The sequence below is a fragment of the Arvicanthis niloticus genome, chromosome X (genome assembly GCF_011762505.2).
Source record: "Arvicanthis niloticus isolate mArvNil1 chromosome X, mArvNil1.pat.X, whole genome shotgun sequence".
Taxonomy (NCBI): Eukaryota; Metazoa; Chordata; class Mammalia; order Rodentia; family Muridae; genus Arvicanthis; species Arvicanthis niloticus.
The window spans coordinates 54,982,045-55,007,854 of NC_047679.1; the positions used below are offsets into that span (position 1 = coordinate 54,982,045).

At 47.4% G+C, this 25,810-nt stretch overlaps 1 protein-coding gene across 14 annotated transcripts; it reads right to left on the bottom strand.

Annotated features, from left to right (window-relative positions):
- Positions 1-1,793: 1,793 nt before the first annotated feature.
- On the bottom strand, positions 1,794-25,447 carry Zmym3 (zinc finger MYM-type containing 3). 14 transcript variants are annotated; one of them, XM_076918907.1, is made up of 25 exons: positions 17,881-17,936; positions 15,828-16,510; positions 14,836-14,879; positions 14,472-14,544; positions 13,741-14,035; positions 13,364-13,541; positions 12,794-13,012; positions 12,354-12,504; positions 12,029-12,144; positions 11,785-11,871; positions 11,521-11,671; positions 11,100-11,272; positions 10,747-10,912; positions 10,024-10,121; positions 9,785-9,941; positions 9,433-9,545; positions 9,122-9,296; positions 8,805-8,951; positions 7,684-7,787; positions 7,192-7,360; positions 6,746-6,897; positions 6,058-6,172; positions 4,732-4,986; positions 3,332-3,446; positions 1,794-3,230 (listed from the first exon to the last, which is right to left on the bottom strand). In XM_076918907.1, exons 2-25 carry the CDS (start codon positions 16,495-16,497, stop codon positions 3,038-3,040), a joined length of 4,116 nt encoding a protein of 1,371 aa, XP_076775022.1. In that variant the 5' UTR covers positions 16,498-16,510; positions 17,881-17,936; the 3' UTR covers positions 1,794-3,037. The 14 variants fall into 14 exon arrangements, with proteins under 14 accessions (XP_076775022.1, XP_076775023.1, XP_076775024.1 ...); XM_076918908.1 differs by lacking the exon at positions 17,881-17,936 and adding an exon at positions 17,712-17,832; XM_076918909.1 differs by lacking the exon at positions 17,881-17,936 and adding an exon at positions 17,699-17,720.
- Positions 25,448-25,810: the final 363 nt, after the last annotated feature.

Below are 25,810 nucleotides of genomic sequence, written 5' to 3' on the forward strand. Positions count from 1 at the left end.
TAGAAACCATGCTCAATTCATACTTCCACTCATTCACCAGATCCTGCAGACCTAACCTTCAAAATCTCTGAATTAAGTTTGATGTCTACAATTTATTTTGAAGCCAGGCATGGAGGTACATGCATGGAATCTCAACACTTGAAAGGCAGAGTCAGTTGGCTCTCTGTGAGTTTCAAGCTAGCCAGGTCTACAAAGTAAGACCCTGGGCTTCATTTTATTTAAAGTATTTTATTTGGGATTTATTTCTTATGTATTTATTGCTTGCATGTATGTCTATTCACCCACATACATGCCTGTTTCCCTCTGATGTCAAAAGGGAACTAGATCCCCCGGAACTGGAATTAACAGATGGTTGTAAGCCACCATGTGGGTGCTGGTAACCAAACCCAAGGTCCTCTGAAAGAACAGCAAGTGTTCTTTACCACCATTCTATTTCTCTGGTTCCAGTATTTTATTTAAAATATTTTATTAGTGGTGTGTGTGCACATGAGTCCAGAGGGAATCAGTGGATTCTCTCCTTTGACCATGGTTCTAGAGATCAACTTCAAGTCTTCCTGCTTTGTGTGACAATTACTTTTACCTAAAAGGCCTAAAATTGTATTTAATGTTTTTCCTTTCTCCTCCTCCAAAATCATGTTTAATCCATGGTTTATCCTCCCCATCACTGCTACCCTTGGGAAAGTATACAATATCTTAAACATACTCCTTGAACCCATTTGTAGATTTTCAGGTCTTCCCTTCATCCTTTCATTGTTCTATGGATCTTCTCCGTGAACAGATCTGAGCCTGCCACTCCCTAGCTGGAAAAAAAAAAAAAAAAAACAAAACAAACTCAGCCTTGCATTACCACCTCTAAACCTGTAGTTTCCCAATCTCTTTCCTTTTGTCTTTGGGGCCCAGGCCAAATGAACTCAGAGCCTCACTACAGCCTTGAAAGGCCTATAGCCTTATTTCTTTCATTTAGCTTGTATTCATTATGTTTGTTGGTCCACTAGACTGGGAGCCTACTGGATACAGTTAACAGCTTTAGTCAATGTCTTTTTTTTATTCAAGACAGGGTTTCTCTGAGTAGCCCTGGCTGTCCTGTAGTTCACTCTGTAGACCAGGCTGGTCTTGGAAGTCAAGATCTGCCTGCCTGCCTGCCTGCCTGCCTGCCTGCCTGCCTCCCAGGTGCTGAAATTAAAGGCATTATATCGTCACCACTCAGCCAATGCCTTTCTTGAAACACATATGTAATCTAAGTCCTTAAACCTAAGAATTAGCTATCTCAGTTTTTTTTTTTTTTGGGGGGGGTTGTTGTTGTTGTTGAGACAGTCTCATGTAGCCCAGGCTGGTCTCAAACTTTCTATGTAGCTAAAGATGACCTTGAGGGAATGCTGGGATACGTCCTCAGTTTTATGTGTTGCTAAGGATTGGATCTAGGACTTTGTGCATGTTGAGCAAACATTCTATCACTGAACTACATCTCCAGCCGCCCCTGTCCCCATTTTGTGACAGGGTTTCATATAGCCTAGGTTGGCTTTGAACTCCACATGTAGCCAAGGATGATTAAATTCCTAATCTTCCTGCCTCTACCTCCCAATTTCTGGGATTATAGACATAAGCAACTCTAGCTCAATAAATAGCTACTAGAAATGTTTTTTTCTGATGTATCTGAAAATGAGAAAAGGACCAACTTTCTGATGTTCACTGGAGGACATAAGAATAATCCTCAAGGATCCACAGTTAGTGCTCTTTCTCTTCTCTTCCACTCTCCAAAGCCAGCTCTCCCTCCCCCCAGAGAAAGCAAAGAACAATTTTAACTCTTTATTTGAAACAATTCCAGAGACAAGTTAGTTGTGACGACAGTTTTTCACTACAACACAAGGGTGGGCATGGCTCACTGAAGGAACAGGCCAGGCACCTCAGTACAATATATACATTTTAACAGTGGCTAAACTGATGACAGTTATAAAATCACAAAAAGAAGGCTGGGGAACAGCAAAGCCAACAGGGAAAAAACTGGGCACTCCCTCTGTCAGACACTAACTTTTCTGGGTCCACAAAGGTAAGATGGGAAAGAAAAGACATAGGCAGTAGGAGCAGGACCCTGGCCCACAGCTCCTCACCTATCTTTTGACCACAAACCCCATCCTGGATGGCCTAGAACCCCATATTGTGGGCCTGGCTCTGATGGTAGGGGTAGGACATCGGGGAACCCAGCCCCAATCCAAGTGAGAAGGCCATTTTTTTGCCTTGGGAGCTCTGTTCATGGAACTAAAGGGAGGCAGGTACAGAGGGGCTAAGCATGTTGACACCATGGTTCATGCCACCTTAAGATGGCAGAGAGAGACAAACACATAAACCAAGGGGACAGGAATCATCTGCACAATCGGAGTCTGCTCCCCATACTAAGTCATTCTCTGCCTTTGAGGGAAAAAAAGCATTTGGAACCCTTGAGAAACTGGAGCACCGAGTGGTGCTGGAAGGGTCGGTCGTCGGGTAAGGGACATGGTAGTGAAGGGTGCCGTCAATCACTTCTCTCAGAAGGGATAAGAGTGTCTGACCTCTGTGCTTTAGGTAAATGGTCCCCTCACTTTCAGACCTCTCAGACAAGACCCTTTCACATGGTACAGGGGAAGAGGAGAGAGAGAGGATACAGGGCAGAGAAGGCAGCTGGGTTCTTCCCTAGGTCAGACCTAGGAGCACAGGGCTTCACCTACATAGATGTAGGTCAGGAAACCCAAAGCCAACAGGATCACCAGAGCTATCATCACTCCATCAGAGTCAGGCCCCAGCAGAAAGGGTTTACATAAACAAAATGGGCTACCAGGTTCATGCCCATCACTGGGGGACTAGCCCCTGAGTACACTGGGGCCCCATGATTATCAAGTGGTATGAAAGAAGGTTAAAGGCAGGAGTTCCTGGGAAAAGCAGGGAAGGAGAGAAAAGAAGGAGCCAGTCAGGGTCCTTCAGAATGGACAGCATTGGTTCCTGGGCCAGTTACCCCACAGGACAGACACTGATGTGATAGATGGATACAAGGTACCACATGGGTTCAGTCTAGGTCTTCTTCCCCAGGACGACCAAGTTCCTCATAAATCTCACGCACAGCCAGAATGCGATTGAGCATGCTCTCCAACATGCTTCGGTCCATGGGAATCACAGAATACCAGAGAGGTGACTCAGCAATGCAGGAGCGCTCAGGTTGCAGATAGAATACATCATTTCGAGTCCGGAGGCTTTCAGGACTATAAGAGTGGAGATGGGAAGACAGATATCAGTAGTACCAAGACAAAGCAGGCCTCTTAGGTCCACACGGTAAGTCTTTCTTATACACTCACCAACTCACCATTTTGAGAGATAGAACTCATAGAACTTGACAGGGCAGCGGAGAGGATTCATGCGATTCTCACGCTGCTCTAAAATAGTTTCATCTTCTCTTTTTCGTTTCCCAGGACCTATGTCTATAGTTGGGAGAAATGACCCAGACTCATTAGAACACAGGCCCAATGAGCCACCTCCCAGAGCACAATCAAGGACACCAAGATAAGGCTGCAGGATCACCAAATACTGCTTCATAAAGAAATAAGGCAGAATAGCGAAGGGCTGGGAGTGTAGCTCAGTAGAGGGTGGTTGCCTAGCATTGGCAAGGCTCTGGGTTCTACCTCCATTGTTACAAAAGAAACAAAGAAGGGAGGGAGTGAGGGAGGGAGTGAGGCAGGGAAGAAAAGCAGCAGAAGTTGTTAGCGGTTCCCTACTAACTGAACACACCCTATAGGGTACTCCTCCGCAGCCCTCCCCAGTTCTTCTTGCCAAAGTGTTTATACTCATTCCCAAGGTGATATAGTAAAGAGGTGATCTCAGAAGGTAGACAAAATAATTGGTCAAACAGACAGATTGTTAGAAGGTTGGGCTTGCCTTCTAGGTCAGATTCAAAATAATGGCCACAACCATTGTACATCAGGTTAGATAGAGACCACGGAAGGGACCTGACAAATCACTCACAGACAGGTCAGAATTCCAGGGCCAAAGAGAATGGAAACCAAAATGGAGATTCTTTTTCTTCCTCTGTACAGTTTTGACTTGTTATTTTTGTGTGCATCTGTGAGTTTGTGTTTGTGTCTTATGTGTGCACATGTGGAAGCCAGAGGTGGACATTTGGTGCCTTCGTCTATCCCCTCTACACCACGTTGAAACAGTCTGTCACTGAGCCTGGAGCTCACTAACTAGCCTAGCTGGGTGATGAGCTCTGGGAAAGCTGCCTGTCTCCACCCTGCCTGCTCTGGCTCTAGGTCACAGACATAGGCCACCATGCCTGGGTTCACTTGGGTGCTAGGGATCCAAACTCATGGCTATGTGGCTCGGACATGTGTTTTACTGACTGAGCCATGTTTCCAGTCCTTGGTATGCAGGTTTTGAATCATGGAAAGTTTTCTATTCACTCTCAACTCTCCCTGATGACCAGATACAACTAACAGCTTACTACCTGCTCACCCTTATTCTCTCAAAAGAAGGCAAGCAAATAAATTGCCTAGGAATGACAAGGTGAGAAACAGGCAGTTGACTGCCCTCTTTCTCAGCCAGTGTCTATCAGAAGGAAACAGCCAGCCAGTGTCTATCTATCAGAAGGCCTGTTTTCATCATTTCTGCAAATGCAGAGGGAAGCGAGTGGCAAAGCAGGGGTATGGTGGGAATGCCATGAAAAAGAACATAAAGTACAAAAAGCAAAGGAAGGGGATAGCCTCATACCTCGCCCTTTCCTCTGTCGGACTGGGGCATAGTAGCGGATGCTCACCACCTTTGTGGTGCCCCGAGGCGTGGTACACTTGCGAGACTGCCGGACCACATTAGTGAAAGAGAGCTGCATGTGTTCCTCAGCTGTCTGCAGTCCAAAAAACTTAGTGTTGAAGAACATGAGGGTGTTGAGGAGGACAAAGGGAGAATAAACCCCCAGTTGCTTGCACTCCCAGAGGTGTTCTTCCTCCACACGGGAGAATACAGTATCTGTGATGGACAAAGAGAAAAAACAAAGGGGGTCGGCTTCCCAGGCCACCTGAGTTCCTAACATGCATACAATTAACTGTGTGCTTCTTACTGCATATAAATCCTGGCACCTGACCTACACAGTAGGACTGGGAAATTTGAGGCTGGGGGTGTTGAGACAGAGTTTTTCTGTGTGACCTTGCCTGTCCTGGAAATGGGCATTTTTAATATACTTTTCACCTCCATGAAACACTTCTCTGACCACCTCTAAGTTATATGCAGGTAGGCATGAAGCTTAGAATTCCCACATCGTGATTTCTTTTTTATCAACTTATCACCAAAACCTGGACTATTTCTGGTCCCAGAAATAAGTCTAAAGAGCTGCATCTTTTTTCTCGTTTTCTTTTTAGGAAAAGGTTATCTCCTATGTAGCTCAGGCTAGCCTTGAACTTGAGATCTTGTCTCAGTCTCCCGAGTAGCCTAAACTATAGGCACAAATTATTGCTCCTGGATGAGACTGAAGCCTTGACCCTCTCCTTATCTTCCTTTTTTAGTGTTTATATTTAAAAACAAAAACAAAAACAAGATAGGGCTTCCCTATGTAACCCTGGCTGGTCTGGAACCCACTATGTAGACTAGGCTAGCCTCAAACTCAAAGAGATCCACCTGCCTCTGCCTCCCAAGTGCTGGGGTTAAATGCATATACCTTCAAGTCCAACTCATGTTCTTCTCTTTAAAAATGACAGTATTTTAGTATATAGTCCAGTATTTTAGTATATATACTTAGTATATAGTCCAGTATTTTAGTATATAGTATATAGTATTTTAGTATATAGGCCCAGAACTCACGATACTGCCTCAGCCTCCCTGGTGCTGGGATTCTAAGCATGCATCACCATTTGTGGTTCTCCTCCTCATGCTCAAGGGCAAGGACTCTGGCTCCATTAGCCTGAAACCCTGAGGCATCCAGGTACCTACTCCTACCCTGGAACCCTTAGTGAGAGTAACAGGTCAGCCAGTACAGGATTCTTGCAGTGGTGTGTTGGAAGAAGGGAAGAGAAGGAGAAGGGATTGCTAAGTTCTGTCCCTTACTGTTGGGGAGGAGTGTGGGCTGCCAGGTACTCAGAGACTTGTTGAGTTCTTGAACGAAAGTCAAGTAGTAAAGGTCCGTGAAAATGTTCACCATTCGGTTATTTTCCAGCAAATACTAAAGAAAGAAAACAGACATACATAAAGCTAGGTTGTAGGTCCTAGACTCCAGGACCTAGAGGAAAGAGCATGATGATGAAAGCTGCAGCCATGGCCCTTGATAATTAAAAGAGGATGGGAAGCAACTGCTTGAGTAGATAACCCAGAGTACCTTCCCTCAGGTGTGTTTCTACATTACTGATGTACTGAGACTTTGCTGAAAGAGGCAGAGGCTTGGAGATGGTCCTCACAAGCTCAGATACCCTTATCAAGTCATAACTGCTAACCTCTCCTAGGCAGAACTAAACACTACCTAACTACTCAAAGAACTCAGCTCCCACATCCTTCCTCAAAACACAATTCAACGGTGACCTGGAGGATCCAGATAGCAATCGACAGTGATGCTTGAACAAGAGTCCTGGAATGAAGCTCTGATTTTAGTCATTCATGTCTATTTGTCATAGGGAATTTAAGCAGGCTGCCTATTCAGGGTCAGAGACAACTGACAAGGAGGAATGGGTTAGAAACACTTCCAGTAGAATTCTGCATACTGTGGAAAGTGAGAGAAAACCAGGCGGTGTGCTAGAGTTACCTGCTGAATGCCAAGACACAGGTAGTAGATACTGTCGGGTTCATATCGTTCACCATTGGGTCGAGTAATTTCTCTCACAAACTGGGCCAGACCATAGTTGAGCTCAGCAGCTGAACAGGCGAGAATATCCTCCTTGATGCGCATGGGTTTGGCTATAGTGACATGTAGTAGAGGACAGGGTTAAGAAAACTTCATTTGGAGAATTTTACTTAGCTCTACCAACAACCCTTCAGTCATAACTAGCTCCTGAAAAAAAATAATTGCAAAAGGAGTCCTCAGCTTTGGACTGAGACAGGTTCTCCCTTTAGTCTACAACTGCTAGCTGTCTTTACTGGATGGGGAATCCATAAGTGATCACACCCTTACCACTCCCAGGTATCTTCAGCTGATCCTAGGTAGAGACCCTTTTCTTTCCTCTCTGTGCCTTCCTCCTCCCAAGTACTTACGGCCAAAGCGTAGCTCATCACCTTTGCTGGTCTCTCCGTTGGCGTATTTCGACTGTACCCAGCATTTCCAAGCATTGACACCGTAGGAATAGTTGAGACCAGTACAACTAGGCTGGCTGCTCAGAGAGTCCCTGGAACAGCTTTCAGAAAGCATCAGTCTCTTTTGACCCTGGAAAGGAAGACAAAAGGAGAAAGGTGGCAAAGCCAGGCCAGGGCAGCATGGAAGCCAGTCACGACAGCACTCAACACCAGGAATGGGAGCACTGGGATAAGAACTCAGCAAGCTGACGTGGCAGAGAGCCCCACAATAACTTTGATGATCTTCTTTACTGAGAGAAAAGCAAACTTTGGTGGCTAGGTCTCAGTACTTCTAGCGTTGGAGAAAGGAGGCCAGGGGAAGTCACATTAAGCTTTCTTGCATGGCTCTGAGAGCAGCCCTACCCCTTCAGCTGTTCGTTTTCTTTTTGAGGATATAGTAACCCCAGTTCTCACCTTCCTCATGGCTCTAGGAAGGTCCTGTTCAGTAGATACATCCTCAGGCCCTACAAGGCCACAATCAAAGAGGAAGTCTACACTTGGGTTAATGTCCAAAGGATCTAATAGAAGGGGCAAAAAGAAGAAATTAACTTCTTTAGGTCTTGACTCTAAAGTCCTCTTATCCCATCTGTGCTACTTGCTCATTCAACTCAAGAGGAATCACTTGGTCAGCCTTACTGAACTCAATCGGAAGCAGTAAAGCGACATGAAAGGTAGTCAGAGACACACCAGACACAAGCTACATATGGTGGCACAGGACTTTCTGGGCCACAGAATGAGTTCAAAGCCAACCTGAGAAACTCAGACCCTCTCTCAAAATAAAAAGCGAAAAACAGGAGTCAGTAGTAGAGCTTGCCTAACGTACACAGGGCCCTAGTTTTCATTCCTATAAACCCAAGCAATATGAATATACTTAACGTGACTGAACTGGACACATAAAAATGGTGACAGACAATGGAGACAAAGGAAATGGCTCAGTTGATAAAGTGCTTGCCACCAGCTTGAGGACCTGAGTTGGATGCCCTAGCACACAGGAGAAGCCAGGCATGGTAGCATGCTCTTGTAATTCCAGCACTGGAGAGACAAGGACAAGTGGACCCCTGGGGCTTGCTGACCAGCCAGTCTAGCCTGGTTGGCAAGTTCCAGGGCAGTGAAGGAGACCCAGTGTCAAGAAGGAGGTGGGCAGTGCTTGAAGAATGGCACCCAAGGTTTTCCTCTGGCCTCAACATGGACCTGTACACACATGAACAGCCACACATCCCCACATGCATACACATTCACACACAACTAAAAATAAACAACAAAGGCCAGGGGATATAGCTTAGTATACATGAAGCACTGGGGTCAACCTCCAAGCAGAAGGATCAGAAATTCAAGGTCATCCTCAGCTACAGAGTAAGTTTGAAGATAGCCTGAGCTATATGAGACTCTGTCTCAAAAATATTTAAACAAAACAACAAGAACACCCTGTCTTAATGAGTATGGTTTAGAGTCATACCCAGGGTCACAAGAAACACTCCTTTCCTACTAATATAAATGCTACCACGTTCAGTGGGTATGCCTTAAATCCTACTTACTCTTGGGGAAATCTGCCTCCAAGTCTTGACCAGGCTCATCTAAAACATTAGCCATCTTAACAGCCATGGCCAGGACATCATCTCGAGCTGTCCCAAACAGGTCACAGTCTTCCAGAAGTCCTTCTGCACTCTGGTTGCTCACAAGATCTGGGAAGCAGAGAAGTCAGCTCAGTCACTGCAGCTCTTGTCAAATCCCCACACAGGCTTTCAGGGGCTGATCCCAGCCACCCCCACTTAGCACCAAGACCATACTCCTACCCTCCTAGGCAGATGGACCCGAAGCCCTGTTTCCACCATCACCATTATCTATTGCATACCACAAAGATCAGAGGAGGCCTTGTCTAACTCTTCAGCCTCTGCAATCATTTCTGCCATGGCCAGGATGTCAGCCTCCAAGGGGTTGGAAGGGATCTTCACCTTCAGCTCCTCAATGGTCTCCACGATCTTCTCTGTGCTCTCCAAGGTAGTGGGCAAGAACATGGGCACAGGCACCTGGAGGCACAAATCCCAACTAAATGCCAAGAATCATACCAGTGGATAAGGGTACCAGCTTATGAGAAAGCCAGAGAGGGTGGGCCTCAATCCTAGAAGGGTAAAGGAGGACCGGTCAGGAAGAGCAAGGAATTACCGGGATAGGCATTGAGAAAGGCACCGGGACTTTCTGGCAGTATAGATGCATAGGCACTGGCACAAATATGGGCACTGGGATGGGCAGCACAATCACTTGTGGCTTCCACTCTTCTGAAGACAAGAAAAGTCTTGTTAGCACCCTTTCTAAATGAGTGACATCTGACCTAGGACCTGTTGCTCATTTGTTATCCCCAAAAGCTCTAAACATGTGTTCAGTATCACAAAACTGCCCTTCAACAGATCAAGAGAGAGCTGCCTAAGGAATGCCCTGGTCCAGTTCCTGGACCTAAGGCTGGAGGCCTAGGGACATAGGAATACAGTCTGTGGAATAGAGGTATCACGGCACTCACCAGTCTGATTTCCTTTGGACTTCATTTCTGCCTTGCAGGAGACTCCTCGGTTCTGCATCAGCGGCTTACACATGGCAGCTTTGTTTTTTCGGGGTGTTGCTGGGGGTGGTGGGGGTGGAGGGGTGGGCATACTTGGAGCTGCTCTCTTCACAGGAATCTATGGCATCAAAGGAGTGTTAGTCCTGTCAATTATAGTCCCCTCCTCTGAGATAATCCTCCCTCTTGGCTTTTGTCCTGACCTTGCCCAAATTCCCATTCTCCTCTGGGGTCCTCACTGTGTTGTTGTTTTCCTCTTTGGTTTGAGAGGGTGTCTGGGGCTTTGACTCAGAAGACTGACCTGTAGAATCAAACAAACAAATGCTCTTGCCGGAGGAACTGTTTGCCTCACCATGTTTTCTAGGAGTGTTTTATGAAAGAGCATACTAAGATGAAATAGGAAGTCTAGGATTTCTCTTCCTTCCTACGCCAGATCTAGTCTCTGGGCCCCCGAAACAATAGCTAAGAAGATTCTCTGTTTCTGGCTACCAAAAAGAATGAAACACTACATTTAGAAAGCAATATTACCACCTCTGCCCCTCACTTTATACCTTCAGTTTAGACAGCCTTCAGGAGTTAAGTATGTCTACAATGACTGAAGCGCAAGGCTAACATTCTAGAAATGGTTTCTGTGTCACTAAAGGTAAAGCTTATGCCGAGAATTCCCTTTCTCTGAAAACTAACCACATCCACTACAAGTCCCATCCTATCTGGGTACCCCTTAAACTATATATCCTTACAGAGAACCAGTAGACTCTCACTCCAAGATTTAAACAAGAATACGGGAAGAGTCCAAAAGATAAAAGGAGCATAATACCAGGCACTCTGGCCAGGGTAATTAATTACAAACTGAGGACGAAGGGGCTTGACCCAAAATTAGATGATCCCAGGCCAGTTCTAGTAGTGTAACACTGCCCCAGACTCACTGTTCAGGAGGCTTTCTGGCCCACTCTGGGTATCCAAGTTGGGTTGGTTCTGCTGGCTGTAGAAGCGCAGCAGACACTGTTGGTTGCAGAAATGACGGATTTGCCCACGCCAGTGAATGGTTTCCAGCAGCTTCCCCTGGCGCTTACAGGCATGGCACCGGGCAGCCTGAGGGCATTGACAGAATGGTCAGACTTGTCTTATGAAAATGTGCTGGGCCCTCCTCTATGATAAGCCATGTTTCTCTCTTAAGAGATTGGAGAAGGCAGCTCCCCTCCCTGGAGAGCTGGTGCTGATGTCAGGACAACAGTTCATACCCCTGCCTCCTTCTTTCTGACATGTTGACTCTCCTTACCTTGCAGTACCATAACAGGTACTTGGTCTTACAGTCCTCGCTGCAAAAGTCCCAGGTGCTGCCGTCCAGTTGCTCAGTGACTCCACGCTGACAGGTTTGGGAGCAGTAAGTACAAGTAATACAGCATAAGCCCAGCTTCTTAGTAAAATCTTGTTTGTACAGCAGCACGCAACCTAGAAAGGAGAGAACAGGAAAGAGAGCCTGGAGACAGTTACTCACAGGTGTTAGACCCAGTCTTTCCAAAATGCCACATCTGAAACCTCCTCAACATAGTCCTGCACCTAAAGCCTTAGCATAAATGTGGTAGAGCATCCTGACAAGGCCCTACCTTACACCCTGCTTTCTAAAAGCCTTGCTCCTTTCTTCACCATCCTCCCTGGTCATAGGAGACAGGGCCTTGGTCCCTAGCTCACTCCCTTACCTTCACTGCAGAAGCTTTTCTCTACCCCACTGAATCGAAGCTTCTCATGCAGGAGCTTTTCCTGCCGGCAGTGCTCGCACTGGGATACCACACCCCGAAGCCGCTTGAAGTCCTCACAGCAATCCCGGCAGCAGAACTGGAAGACCTGGTCCTGAGGTGGAAACACAGGGCAGGGAGGGCAGAGCTACCACATCTGCACCTCATAGGCATAACTCGAGAAGACTTCTTCAAACATGTGGCAAGATGTAGGTGGGGGGATCTTACCTGCCACTCCAAGACCTCAGGCTTGCCACTGAAGAGGCTATGGCAGTAGTGACAGCTCAGGTGAATGCCCCCCTCAGGGCTAGTACGCTGGAGGGAAGGAAGACAGATAAGGGGGCAAGATGTGTGCAGTGCTGGAGGAGAGGGGTCAGGCTTGCTCTTTGCTCTACCCAGGTCTACCTATTCCAGTTCTCCTACCCTTTCCCTGTTGCCACTCCCTTTATCCCTGGTCCAGGGTCTGGAGTACCTGGAACTTGGTCCAGCAACTGGGGCTGCAGAACTGGTAGACTGTGCGATCAACTTTGTTGTAGTAACAAGGGTCAGAGAGGCTGCGGCGGCAGAAGCTGCAGGGTCGGGGAGGGCCTGGGGCATAGAAAGAAAGAGAGAAAGAAAGAGAAAGAGGAAGAGAGAGCACATAGAAGGTGTAAGGTAGGGCAGAGATGGAATAGAAAGTCCACGGGAAGATGTGGCTGGGGCCAAGGTTGGGCAGCAGAAATTACTCTACAAGAGGGGAATATGGGAAGTAGAAGGAAGGCCAGCAGGGATCTCAGAGAAGAGGGCTTTGCACCTACCAGTGAGCCCTGCCTGCTTCACTTTGTAAGAAGTGGTACAGCACAGGGAACAGAACAAGCTGGTCTTGCCATTACGATCCACATGTGATAGCATCTCAAAGTTCTTACACAGGGTCTTGCACCAGACACATGGGTACACACGTGTGTTTTTCTGTGAGGATGGGGAAGGAGAGGCTGAGGCTGGATTTGTCCCTTCACTTTTATTTTTAAAATTTTTTAAACATGAAATAGTTCAGGCATACAAAAAAGTATAATGATGATATAACAAAGACCTGTGTGTCCACCAGCCAGCTTCAAAAATAAAACATAACAGATACAATTGAAACCCCCTTTATTTGTTTTATTTTTCCCAGCCCTCGACCCTTCAGGCACCTTTATTTATCACCCAAGAACCACACCCCCTTCCATAGCCCTCTAATGCACTACTCCCTCGGCCCCACCTTCTTGTATGCCCCCAAGCACGTTGTGTTGCAAAACCGCTTTTGTTGACCATCATGGAACAGGAGCTCTGGGCCAAGGCCCCCAGGCCTGGCATAGATGTAAGCCCCACACTGGTCACAACAGTTGGTTTTCAGTCCCTTGTTGGCTCGGAATTTGGAGAAGCAAGAATCGCTGCAGAGACGGTGTACCACGCTGCCATTGCTGACCTCATGTAGAACCTGCCACACATACATATACACACCCTGAGCTGAGGCCAGGCCACCACCGCCCACCCCAATCAATGCAAGGACAGGACTCCCACCTCACCCTAGACCTTTACAGCAGACAATGGGCCTAGGACCCCCCAACCTGTGCTTCAGGCTGTAGACTTGATGAGGAGATCCTGGGAGGTAAGAAGGTCAGCTGCATACATCCTGGGAGAAGCTCTATCCTTGAATCTGTTCCCTCATATTAGCTACCTTTTCCACCCAAATCCCTTTCTCCCAGGGTTCAGCCCCTGTAGCTTGAGAACCAGAGGGGCGGGTCAGAGCAGCAGGCTCTGTAAGTTAGCCTGTGCTGAGTACCCTCACCTCTCCAGTCTTCTGGCATATGCTGCAGCGAGTGGCATCTGCAGGATCCCCAGACTGGGGGATTGGACGCTGCTGCTGGGCCTCATAGAGAGAGAGACAGACAGATGTGCAGAACTCATGGAAGGAGCCTCCTGGACCAGTCTGTACCACAACTGAGTCCTTGGTGTTCCAGATCTCCCTGGAGGTGGGAACAGGTTTGAGTAATCCAGGACCACCCTCTTATTTTAGCAGTAACCCCTTCACTCCCTAGGATTCCTACTGATGACTATAGAGTCAAATACTCTAACCACTTCCCTAAAATTAACCCTATCATCTCCATCCTGCTATAACTCCCTCCCCTATTCCCTGCCCCCGCCCACCCTAAGATCTGAACGCACTTCTTGCAGAAGGTACAGGTCTTTCTGCCCAAGGGCTTCTTGGAGAAAGTAGTGAGACAAGATGAAGAACAGAAGAGCTGAGGCAACCCCTTGCGCTGATAGGCCGTCTGCCCCTTCTGCAGTGGTGTCCGGCAATGTGCACAAGACATCTTGGTGCCCATTGAAGAGCGCCCAGCCCTTTGTGCCATACTTGAGCGCAGGGACATGCGAGGAGAGCGCCGGGGCCGGAATGGCACAAAGTCCTCATCATTGGGGTCATCTACCATGGCATCAGAATCCTCATCTGACACTGGAACTGTGGGAGTAGGCGGGGCAGTGAGAAAAGACCACCAGAACAGATCTCCAGTCATTTGATGATCAGATCCATAGTAAGATCAGTACTGATCCTGGGATCTCTGGTACTCCTATTGTTCTGGCCCTTATGCTTCCTCTCCCATTACACTACATCTTAAGTTACTCATGGTTATTCTATAATATTCAGGAAAGGAAGTGGGGGTACTCAGAGAGAAGACTGGGACAGTAGAGTTGAAACTTACTATTCTTACTGTTCTTGTTTTCAATTTTCCCCTACTCCCTCTTGGTTCCTGTGCCACCCACAGCAGAGACAGGCACTTCTCTTTCTGCAGAGAGGAACTATAGGAGCCAGAAGACCCATGCCCTGTCCTAATCCCACCTTCAGCTCTACTCTGCACCCGGAATTCCCAGGTCCCACTTCCTCAAATCCTACTTACTGCTCTCAGTGGAGTCCACAACCTCAGGCTTTGGAGGTTCTGCTCTTCTAACGCGCTCGCTTCTCTTCTGTACCTTGGAAAGAGGGGTGGGGCGAAAGCTGACACTAGTGGCAGGCTAACTGGAGTACTAGGTTTGGGGTGGGGACAGGGGATGGAAGGTGAGGTGAGAGACTTGGAAGCCCTAAAGAGAAGGGGGAAATGGAAGCTGGCCTTCATTCTAGGAATCAGTAACTGACTATAAGAGTTCCTCCCTTCTCTGACTCTCCTGACAACACCCCCCAACATCTGGGAAGGAAAATGAAGGTTCTGTCCTTCTTAGAGCTACAGGGGGAACTAGACTCTTTCCAATCCCCTCCCCCCTCACCCTTTCAGGCGGCTTCTCAATCTCCTTCCCAGTTAGGCCATCTCCTGCAAAGGAAGCAAGAAGGCAGCCTAAATCTTGAGCCTACCCAGGTCCGACCCCCCCACCTCCATTCCTGGAGGAGAATTTCCTCAAAATTGAATAGGAAAACTCAAGTGTCTGTGGCTTCTAACCCTTACAGGGTTACCTCAGACTTGGTATTACAGTGAAAATGTGGAGGTTATATGTGTAGCTATTCTCCATGAACTAAATGCATTATTTTCCCCTTCCAATTATTTCTGTCCCACTGTGCATGAAGAATTTATATTTTACCAAAACAAATGTGACCATTTAAAGGGAGCAAGAAAGGGGGAAACTCATCAATGTATGGGTAGGTTCCTCTGGACTTTGATGATACGATACATAAGATATATCAGTTTATATATCTGAAGATACTTGTCACAGGCTAGAGGAAGGATACCACTAGGTAGATTAAGGGAGAAACTAGAGCTTCAGGTCTAGATTGCCACTCCCCTATCAGAGATGCAACCTTAGATCCTGCCTCTCTACTATTACCCTAAAATCAGTATGCTGCTAGGGGCTTCAGAGAGGAGTTACCATCCATCAATCCCAGAAACTCCACTCCCATTTAGAGCCAAACAGCTGGAAAAATCGTAGAGCCTAAAAGCCTGCTATTTTCCTTCAAATCCTGAAGGAAGGACCCTGGTACTAGAAGCCCATTGGGCTATGAAAAAGGGAACCTCTGCCATCAAATCCATTCCCTCATACTACCCCATTCATCCTTCACAGCCCCTCCACTCCTCCCACCCTTGCTTTCCATAATCTTCACCACACCCCACTCCTTCCAAAAACCCAACTCCTTCAGCACACAGAGCCCTGCTCTAATCTTCCCAACCTCCTGCCCCCTCCTCCTCCACTTTTCAAAGCACATAGCCAGCCCTCCTTACCACCACCCTTTCTCTCCCCAGCCCCCTCCAAATGATTAGGCAACCTACCTGGCAAAGAAGGATGTGCAGCAGGGTTAGATACCCCAGGTTTGGTCTGAGAACTGTTGATTCCATCCCCCAGAGTCTCTCCCACTGAAGGGCTAGGGGGTGCATTTGGGCTCTGTGGCTGCCCTTGGGTATGCTCCTCCTCCTGCCCAGGGGAGCCCCTTCTCCTTGTAGCTAGGGGAGGCATCTCCTCCTCTTCAATATGAGGAGACTCCAGGATTATTGGAGAATCTGGAGCCAAAGGTTCTAGTAGCCCCTCAGGTGAAGGGGGACTGGCCCCAGCCCCTGGATCAGGTGGTATCACCCCAGGGGTCTGGCACCCTGGTCCAGGCTCTAGGGTCTGCTCCCCCGAATCCCATGCAAGGGTCCCCTCAGGACCATGGTCCACCTCTGGGGGAGAAGGGGCTTTATAGAGTAGCCCCCCCAGCCCCAGTAGCTCAGTGGCTCCATCCAGGACTACTCCAGGGTCCTTCTCCAAGCCAGAAGGGGTATCAAGCAGGTCCAGGGCTCCAGAGGATGGAGACGGACCTGGGGGGGCCCATCCTCGAGTTGGGGCAGTCTGAGATTCCAGCAGATCCTCTCCAAATTCCATGTCTACTGGAAGGTCTCCAGCCAGGGGCTTCTCTGGCAGGGTCAATGGGTCAAATGGACTGGGGAACTCACTGGGGTCCATGGCTGGGTATGGGCTGCAGATCGGAAGAGGGGGCAGTAGAGGTGGTCTTAGCCTGAATTTCTTATGTAGGCTGTGGGACACACCCCGTCCGTCATCCACTTGGATTTCTCATTAGCAGCCGCCCCCCGCAGCCGATAGGCATTTCCACAGGCTTCAGTCTCAATGTCCACTCCCCCCCAATACAGCGCCCTCTGTGGGGAGTGGCGTTCCCTGCCCTGGCCCGGTGCCCACTCTCGCCAGGCAGTTGGTCTCTAACCCGCCCGACACCCCCCACCGAGACTCGTAGCTCCTTCCTCCCTACCTCTCACACACCCCCCACCTAAGACTGAACGCCCCCTCAGATTTTCCTGTGGCTGCAGCAGCCAGAAGCCTTTCCCGCTCCAGCGACCTCAGCCTCTGGTCCCTTCTCACTCACCAAAAGCCCCTCAGGTCTCCAGTCTACCCATCCTGTCCAGCCCCACCGCCCCTCCCCGCAGAGCCCCGTCCTCTCTCAGCCTTTCCCCACCCCCACAAACTGCTCTCCCTAACCATTTCCCCCCCTCTCGGTTACCTTTCAGGGTTGACCACTTCCTCAGCCCCGTCCCCCTTTCCTACTGCACCCCTAATCGGTCCCTTCTCCTGTTGCCCACCCCCCACCTCAGGCATTTACAGGAAGACATTTTGGAGCTACGATTCCTCCTCAAACCCCCCTCCCGGCTACTGCGAGATCCCGCCTGCAGGTTCGGTTCGGCTTGAACAGACCCGACCCCTACCTGAGGCAGGGTTAGAGTAACCGCTACAAGCCTAGAACTGCAGACAGCAACGGCCCCGCGCTCCTTCTCCACCTCCCTCCCTAGCAGCCGGGACAGGGGTCGCGGCCCCTTTAAATGGCAGCGCCGCTTGCAGCGCTGAGCGCTCTGCACCAGGCAGGCGGGCGGTGCCAGCAACCAATCCCATTGGCTGGCTGGAGGAGGGGGCTCGCGAGACAGCGCCGGCCCCCGGCGCGAGACTCCCAGCCCAGTGGCCGCCTGGAAATTGCGGAGTGGAGTGCAGTCACTGGGGATGGAGCTTGAGCCCCCGCCCGGGGCCCCGTTAGTTGAGGAAAAGATAGCCTCTGGAGCTTTGGAGCCCGCCCCCGGGGAAGGCGGCGCCCCCTTTCCACCGAAGGGCCTAGTACACTAAATACACCAAAAAAATGAAGAAAAACCCCACATCTACGCACCTGCTTTCCTTACCTGGCTCAAGAGTCTGGCCCCGTCACACCCGTGCCCGCCCTATCTCCAGAGCCCACTGTACCCGTGATCCCCTCCTCTCATTCAAATGGTTCCTGGTCCCCTCCCCCTCCCCGTGTCTCTCCGCTTCCCACTCGTGTTCTCCCCCCGCGTCCCCCTCAGCACTCCCTACCTACGCCATGCAGCAGACGCCTGCCAAGATTACCCTCCCCCATCCCCACCTCTCCGGGGCCCGCCCCCCGGGCGACTGTTGGGGTAGTGAGTGACAGCGGAGATTGGGGGAGGCAAAGACCCAACCCTCAAGTGCCCCTCCTCCCCTTGTCTGCAACCTCAGCCCCCCCCCCAACCTGTCTAAGAGTCGTAGTTACGGGGTGTCTTAAGCTTGCTCTCCAACCACCCTTGCCAGTTAAATGGTTCTGGCTTAGTGACAACGCCTATGCAGTAACGGTTACTTGCCTGGTGACCCCCCCAAAGCAGGTTCTGCAAGGCTACACCCCCCCTCCATGGCCTTTGGTTAAGTTCTGGGATCGGTTCACGGAATCTTCCTGTAGGAGCTTGAATTTTCTCTTGAATAGTTTCCCTCACCAGAAGCCCCCACCCACCCACCCACTTACACACACACACACACACACACACATGAACGCACACGCGCGCGCGCACTGTCCTTTCCTCTCCCCTCTTTTTCTGTTCTTGTCTGTCTCTCCCTTAGAATCTCTGCATCTCTGCCTCCTGAGAGCACTCAAACACAACCTCCAGGGATCTTACTTGATGGTGGGCGTGGCTATGATTACGGCTTGAGAAGTAGGGTAAGGGTAGGGGTCACTAACACTAGGTCTACCGACTTAAAAGAATAGGTACCAGTGTTCACTTTCAGGCCTCATAATAGAACACTTCACAATCCCTCTCTCCACATTCCCAGGATAATTCCTAAAGGCTGCACAGCACTTAGCGACTTAGATACTAGAAACTCAGGCAAGGAGAGTCCGGTGTTGTCCATTGCTCTTCTAGCCTGCTTCTGACCTTTCGCTCCTCCCATAGAAAGCCTGCTCAAACCTTGTCCTTGGGAATTTTACCCGTATTTTCACAGAAGCCTTGTTTTTCCTTCTGCCTCCTGCCTCAGCCTTGAGGTTGTCTTTGCTCTCTCCTACATCAGAGATAAATGTAATTTTTTTCCCAGTGTAGGTTGCCTAAACCTGGCTTTCTGTATCTTAATCAGTATGCTCTGTACCCGTCTCCCACTTTCTGCTTCTTTCTCTTTGTACTGTTTCTTTGTATTTTCTGTTTGTTCCTTTTCAATCGAGACACCTAGTTCCTTTATTTGCCCGCCCCCCCCCCCCCCAACACATGCCTGGATCTGTGGCTGTTCTGGTGGTAGAATGTCTAATTTGGTGGCACATCACTAATTTTCAAATGGAGTGAAGACCATCTAAGAGGGAGGGGTGACTTCTGGTCTGGGATTCCAGCACTTTGAAGGCTGAATCAGGAGGATTATAACCATGAGAATACCTTGGGCTACATAGTGAAATACCTGTCTCAAAACCCAAAACTGTGTGTGGTGGTGCTCAGGGAACCTGAGGCGAGAGGATTCCCTGTAGTTTGAAGACAGCCTGGAATACATAGCAAGACCCTGTTTTAAAACAACAAAAGCAAGCTAAAACAAAACTTCAGTCACACTAAACACCTGGGGCCAGTGAGCAGCTCAGCAGGGAAAGGCACTGCTGCCAGGTCTAAGGACCGAGACAATAGAAGAGAACCAAGACCTGCAAGTTGTCCTCTGACCAGCACACCTGTGATGTAGCATGCATGCATACACAGGCACACGAAATAATAAATGTATTTTAAAAATCTAATGACAAGGAACACAGGATTTTACAATACTAATATCACTCTGCATGATATTATAATGGAATATACATTATTCAAATATAATGTAAAATACTAAGAGAAAGTGCTAATGTAAACCATGGACTTTGGTTAGTAATAATGTGTCCGTGTCCATTCATGGATTGAAACAAATGTACCTATCTTGTCCTGGATGTTGATAATTGGCAAGGCCGTGAGTGTGTGGGGACACAGATATACAGAAAAGATCTATCTACATAATTATACTATGAAACCAAAACTCTATCCAACCCCCCCCACCCCAAATCTTTGATTGGTTAGTTTTGGGTGATATTTTGATTTTGTTTTCTGTTTATTTGGTTTTTTTTTTTCCTATTTTGGGTAAGGGTCTTATTGCCTGTCTGCTAGGTTTTTTTTTGTTTTTTTATTTTTTTGTTTTGTTTTTTGGGGGGGGGGTCGAGACAGGGTTTCTCTGTGTAGCCCTAGCTGTCCTGGAACTCACTCTGTAGACCAGGATGGCCTCGAACTTAGAAATCCGCCTGCCTCTGCCTCCCAAGTGCTGGAATTAAAGGTATGCACCACCACCGCCCGGCTGTCTGCTAGTTTTGAAGTTGCTATGTAGGTCAGGCTGGCCTAGAACCCCCTTTGTAGCCAAGGATGACTTTTAACTTTTGATCCTCCTGTTTCCACCTAGTATTACAGGCATGTGTCAGAATGCCTGGATTATGCCATTCGGGGGATGAGTCCCAGGCCTTTGTGAATGCTAGGTAAGTACTTGACCAACTAAGTTACATACCTAGCCCAGAATGTTATTTATTTCATTTTTGCAGTACTGGGGCTTAAACCTGAACCTTACTAAACGTGTTAAGTGCTATATAACTGAGCCACATGCCCTCATTTTACTTATATGTTTTTTTCAGATTACAAAAGTATAAACATGTCAGTCATAGAAACACAAGTCTGTAATCTTAGTACTTAGGGGGCTGACAGAAAATTACTGAGTTCAAGGCCAGCCTAGACTACATATTAAGAATTTTTCTCAGCCAGACCTTTTAGTATAGATGATAAACTAGGCTACTCAGATTGAAACAAGGATGAAACACTCAAGGCTTGTCTGGGCTACAGAGTTAAATTCAAGGCTGGTGGTATATGCCATTAATCCCAGCGCCTATGGCAGGAGGGGTTACTGATTACTGTGAGTTCAAGACCAATCTAGCCTACATATTGAGTTCCAGGTCAACCTAGGCTACATAGTGAGACCCTGTCTCAAAGGGAGAAGAAACTGTTTCAAAAATAAAAGACAAAAAGAGGATTGGGAATAGAATTCAGTTTTAGAGCACTTGCCTTGCATTCCTGATACGCTCTTGGATCAGTCCCCAGTACTGCTGGGAGTGATGGCTTATGACATTATTAGAAGAGATAGGCAAATCCCTGAGTTCAAGACCAGCTTGGTCTAGAGAGGGTTCCATGACAACCAGAGCTACATAGAGATATACTGTCTTAAAAGCCACAAAGCACGAGCGCGCGTGCGCGCGTGCGCGCGCGCACACACACACACACACACACACACACACACACACACAGAGTCCTGCAAATAAATACCATGTCTCATCTATCTGTCTGTCTGTCTGCCTATTTTATCTATCTATAAATGTTCGTTCATTCACTGTAAAGATTTTGGAAATCACAGAAAGCCTTAAGAAAGCAGAGAGCTAGCCTGGCGGTGGTGGCGCACGCCTTTAATCCCAGCACTTGGGAGGCAGAGGCAGGCGGATTTCTGAGTTCGAGGCCAGCCTGGTCTACAGAGTGAGTTAGTTCCAGGACAGCCAGGACTACACAGAAAAACTCTGTCTCCAAAAACAAAAAGAAAGAAAGCAGAGAGCTGACCAGCGGTGGCATGTGCCTTTAATCCCAGCACTTGGAAGGCAGAAGCAGGAGATTCTCTGGGTTTGAGGACAACCTTGGTCTACAGAGTAAGTTACTAGTAAGTAGCTATAGCTACAGAGAGAAACATGTCTTTAAAAAAACAAAACAGAAACAAAAACAAACATGGAAGTGAGACAGACACAGAGTGAGACAAAGAGAGAGAGACATACACAGACAGAGAGAAAGAGAGAGAGACAGAGAGAGAGAGAGATACAGAAAGCCAGCAAGATGGTTCAGCAAGTGAGTTTGACTGTTTGACTCCTGGCACTTGTGCATGCCCCCCTCACCACACACAAATAAAATGTAAAAAAAATTTAAATGTCTTAATGCCCTACTACTTAAAGATAAACACTTCCCTTTATTGCATTATGGCAATGGGTATGAAATGTAGGGACCTTGAATATGGGAAGTACTTGTTCTGCAATGAGCTACCCTAGGATCTTTTTTGCTGTTTTGTTTGAGACACTTCTCACTATGTAGCTCTGGTTGGCATGGAACTTGCTATGCTGACTGGATTGGCCTCAAGCACACAGAGATCCTCCTACCTCTGCCTCTCAAGTGCTGAGATTAAAGGCTCGTACCACTATGGCCAGTGTATTTTTAATTAGGTTTATTGATCTGTGTGTGTGTGTGTGTGTGAGTATGCACGTGTGTGTGTGGGGGGGTGGTGAGCTAGAATCTTGCTATATAGCTCAGGCTGGCCTCATACTCTTTTTCTTAAACATTTATGTTTAAAAGAGTTCTTCATTTTATATTATATCAGTTGCCTGCATGTATAAATGTGTACTACCTTCATGCAGTGCTTTCAGACACCAAAAGGGGACACAAGATACCCTGGGAAGTAGAGTTACAGATGGTTGTGACCAGATGGTTGTGACCATAACATGGGTGCTGGGACTCAAATCCAGGTCCTCTTCAAGAGCAACCAGTGTTCTTAACCACTGAACTATATCTCTAGCCCCAATACTAATTGTGTGTGTGTGTGTGGGGGGGGCTAGAGGACAACCTGTGGGAGTCTATTCTCATTTCATGTCAGTCTAGGGATCAAACTCAGATTAAAAGACTTGACAGCAGACATCTTTACTCACTAAGCTGCCTTGACAGCCATTGTCTCAAACTCTTGGTCCTTAGCCTCTCTAGTTCTGGGATTATAGGTCTATACAATGATAAAACCCAGCAATATGTGGCTAAAACTAACCTAATTAAAATGAACAAGAAACTGGATATGGTGGTGCAGGTCAATCCAGGAGGATGAAGAGATTGAAGCTACACATGTGAGGTTGTGTCTCACTCCCACCCTTCAGATAGAAGGAGTTCTAGTAGATCTGTGTCTCTATGGGGAGATAGCTGAATGACTAACATAACACTGACTATAGGCTTAGGTACTCAGGAGACTGAAGCAAGAAGGGCTAGGGTCCAACATGTGTGACATATCCTATCTTTTTTTAAAAATAATTCTGTGGCTGGAGTATCACTCAGTGGTCTTAGGGTGAAGAGAACTTCCTGTTCTTCTGAATGACCCAAGTTTGGTTCCTGATACCCAAATTGAGCAGCTTACAACTATACAACTACCTGTAACTCCATGTGGCACATCCCATACATAATAAATACATTTCTAATACATTTATGTGCATATATGTGTGTATACATGTATATATGTGGGTATGCACATGCCGCAGCACATTTCAACATGTGGGTCTCAGGGACTGAACTCAATTGTCAGGACAGTGGCAAATGCCTTTATCTGCTAAGTTATCTTATTGGCCCTGACATTTTGTTTTCTCTTGTTTTGAGACAGTATCACTATATAGCACTGGCTGGCCTAAAATTCACTATGTAGATCATGCTGGTCTCAAACTCACAGAGATCCTCCTGCCTCTGTCTCCTGAGTGAATGCTGAGATTAAAGACAGGAGTCACCAAGCCCAGCTTTGAAAAGCAAACTGATAGTTTTGTTATGTATCTGAATCTAGCCTCAAACTGAAGAATCTCCTTCCTCAGCCTCCTGACTTTTCTAGTTTTGTTTGTTTGTTTTGAGATAGGGATTCTCTGTGTAGCCCTGGCTATCCTAGAACTCCATCTGTAGACCAGGCTGGCCTTGAACTCAGAGATCTGCCTGCCTCTGCTTCCCAAATTCTGGGATTAGAGGCTTGTGCCATTGCTAAAGTATTTTTTAAACATTTATTTTATTGAAGCATGTGTATGCATACTCAAGCATGTTGCCTGAGGCTGTTTTGGTTGGTTGGTTTGTTAAGACAGGGTTTCTCTGTACAGTTCTGACTGTCCCGGAACTCACTCTGAAATTAGGCTGGCCTCAAACTCAGAGACTGTCTATCTACCTCTGCCTCCTAAGTGTTGTGATTAAAGACATACACCACAACTGGGTTATGCCTCAATATATGTCTGTTGTGGATCACAAACCTGCAGGAGCCTGAGGAGGTCAGAAAGGGTGTTAGATGTCCTGGAACTGTAGTTACAAATAGTTGTGAACTGCCATGTGTCTGCTAGGAATGTAACCAAGTCCTCTGCAAAAGGAGTAAGTGCTATTAACTCCTAAGCCATCTTTCCAGGCCCTGTGTTGTTATTTTTTTTCCAATAAAATCATTGCATACAAAAAGTCACAGCTGGGGCTTCAGGGATGGCTCAGAGGTTAAGGACCTGGGTTGGATTCCCAGACCTGCATGGTGGCTTACACCATCTGTAACTCCAGTTCTAGGGGATCCACCATTGTCTCCTGTCCTCCTTAGGCACTTCATGCACTTACATACATGCAGGCAAAATAAACACTTAAAATAAAATAAATATTTTGTTTTTTATTTTTTCATTTTATCTCCATGGCTAAGTTTTGGCGTCTGTGGATCACATGCATGTAGTACCATCAGAAGCCAGAAGAGGGCGTCAGATCTCCTGAAAACTGGAGTCACAGCCAGCCACCATGGGAGCTGGGGTAGGTACCCTAGTCTTCTGGAAGAACAGCCAGCACTCTTAACTGCTGAGCCATTTCTACAGTCCCCATTAAATTTTTTTTTGAAAATAGAAAAGGTCATGGTTTAGAAAGTATCCATCTTTTAAATCATATATACATATACATGTATGTGTGATTTTGTTGTTTTGTGTTGAGACAGAGTCCTAGGTACTGGATACCCTGCTACTCACTAATAGTCCAAGGTAGCCTCCTGGGAAATCCTCTTTCTCAGCCTTCTGAGTGCAGAAATTACAAGGCTTAATCATTTCTGTTTGATTGGGACAGTCACACATAGAAAACAGCTGTCATAATGGGTAGTGGGTATAAGAGCTGAGTAGCAGGGCTGAAACTTCATACTGTCGAGCACTGTTTGATCCCCCCCCCCGCCCCCGCCCATGAGTAGGAATTTTTTTTTTTAAATAATGTGCTACTTTATCTCAAAGAGTTTGGGAAACATTGAGATAAATATACCCAATACAGTAACTTAGTAGCCATATGTTGATACATATGCACATGCGCACGCACACGGATGGGTTCGGTAGAATATGGCTATTCTCTAACTACTGTACTGAATGGCGCCACAGAACCTTGCCAACATTGTAAGAGGCTTATTAGACAGCACAGGTCTATATCATATCATTGTGTCCCCATAAAAGGTATAGGTTATGCCTATAGGGATAATCTGCCATCCAGAGTATGAATTAATTACTGAGGATTAACTACTGCTGCCTATCAACTGAACCTTGTAATCCTTGGTTAACCACCTGGGAGAGCTAGGCATTATGGAACAACGAAGGTTATTATTACCTGATAGGCTTCCTATAGGATAAAGAGTAGGTCTGATGCGAAGACCTCCAACATACTGGTTCCGGCACCGCCGATCAACCTGTTGAGTCTCTCTGCGACGAGAACCTTAGTATGTTTGGCCTATCGGGTTCTCTGGTTACCATGGAAATAGTGCTAGTCACAATTCTGGGTAATCACTAAGATTAAACTGTCAAAATCGCTTGCCCTCCTGCCTCTTTCTACAATCGTGACCATTCCAGTTACACTTCCCAAACATACCCAGCAATGAGAAAGGAAACTAAAACTGTATAAGGGTGTCAGGGTGGATGCTTTGAGGAAGTGTGAAAAAAGAAACATGGCGGGGCACTTTTTTTTTTTTTCCAGTAGCAAACGGCACATAGAATACAATGACATTGTTACTCTTAATTTTGCACAGGCGCAGTGCATAAACTCTCAGCGCACGCCTACGTGCGTATTTTTCTCCCCTTTTCTCTCCACTCTTCCTCTCACACAAGTTCTCTCCTTTTCTCCTCCCACCACTAGGTTTTCAGTCCTGCCGTAGAGCCCGGTTAGCCTCTCCTTCC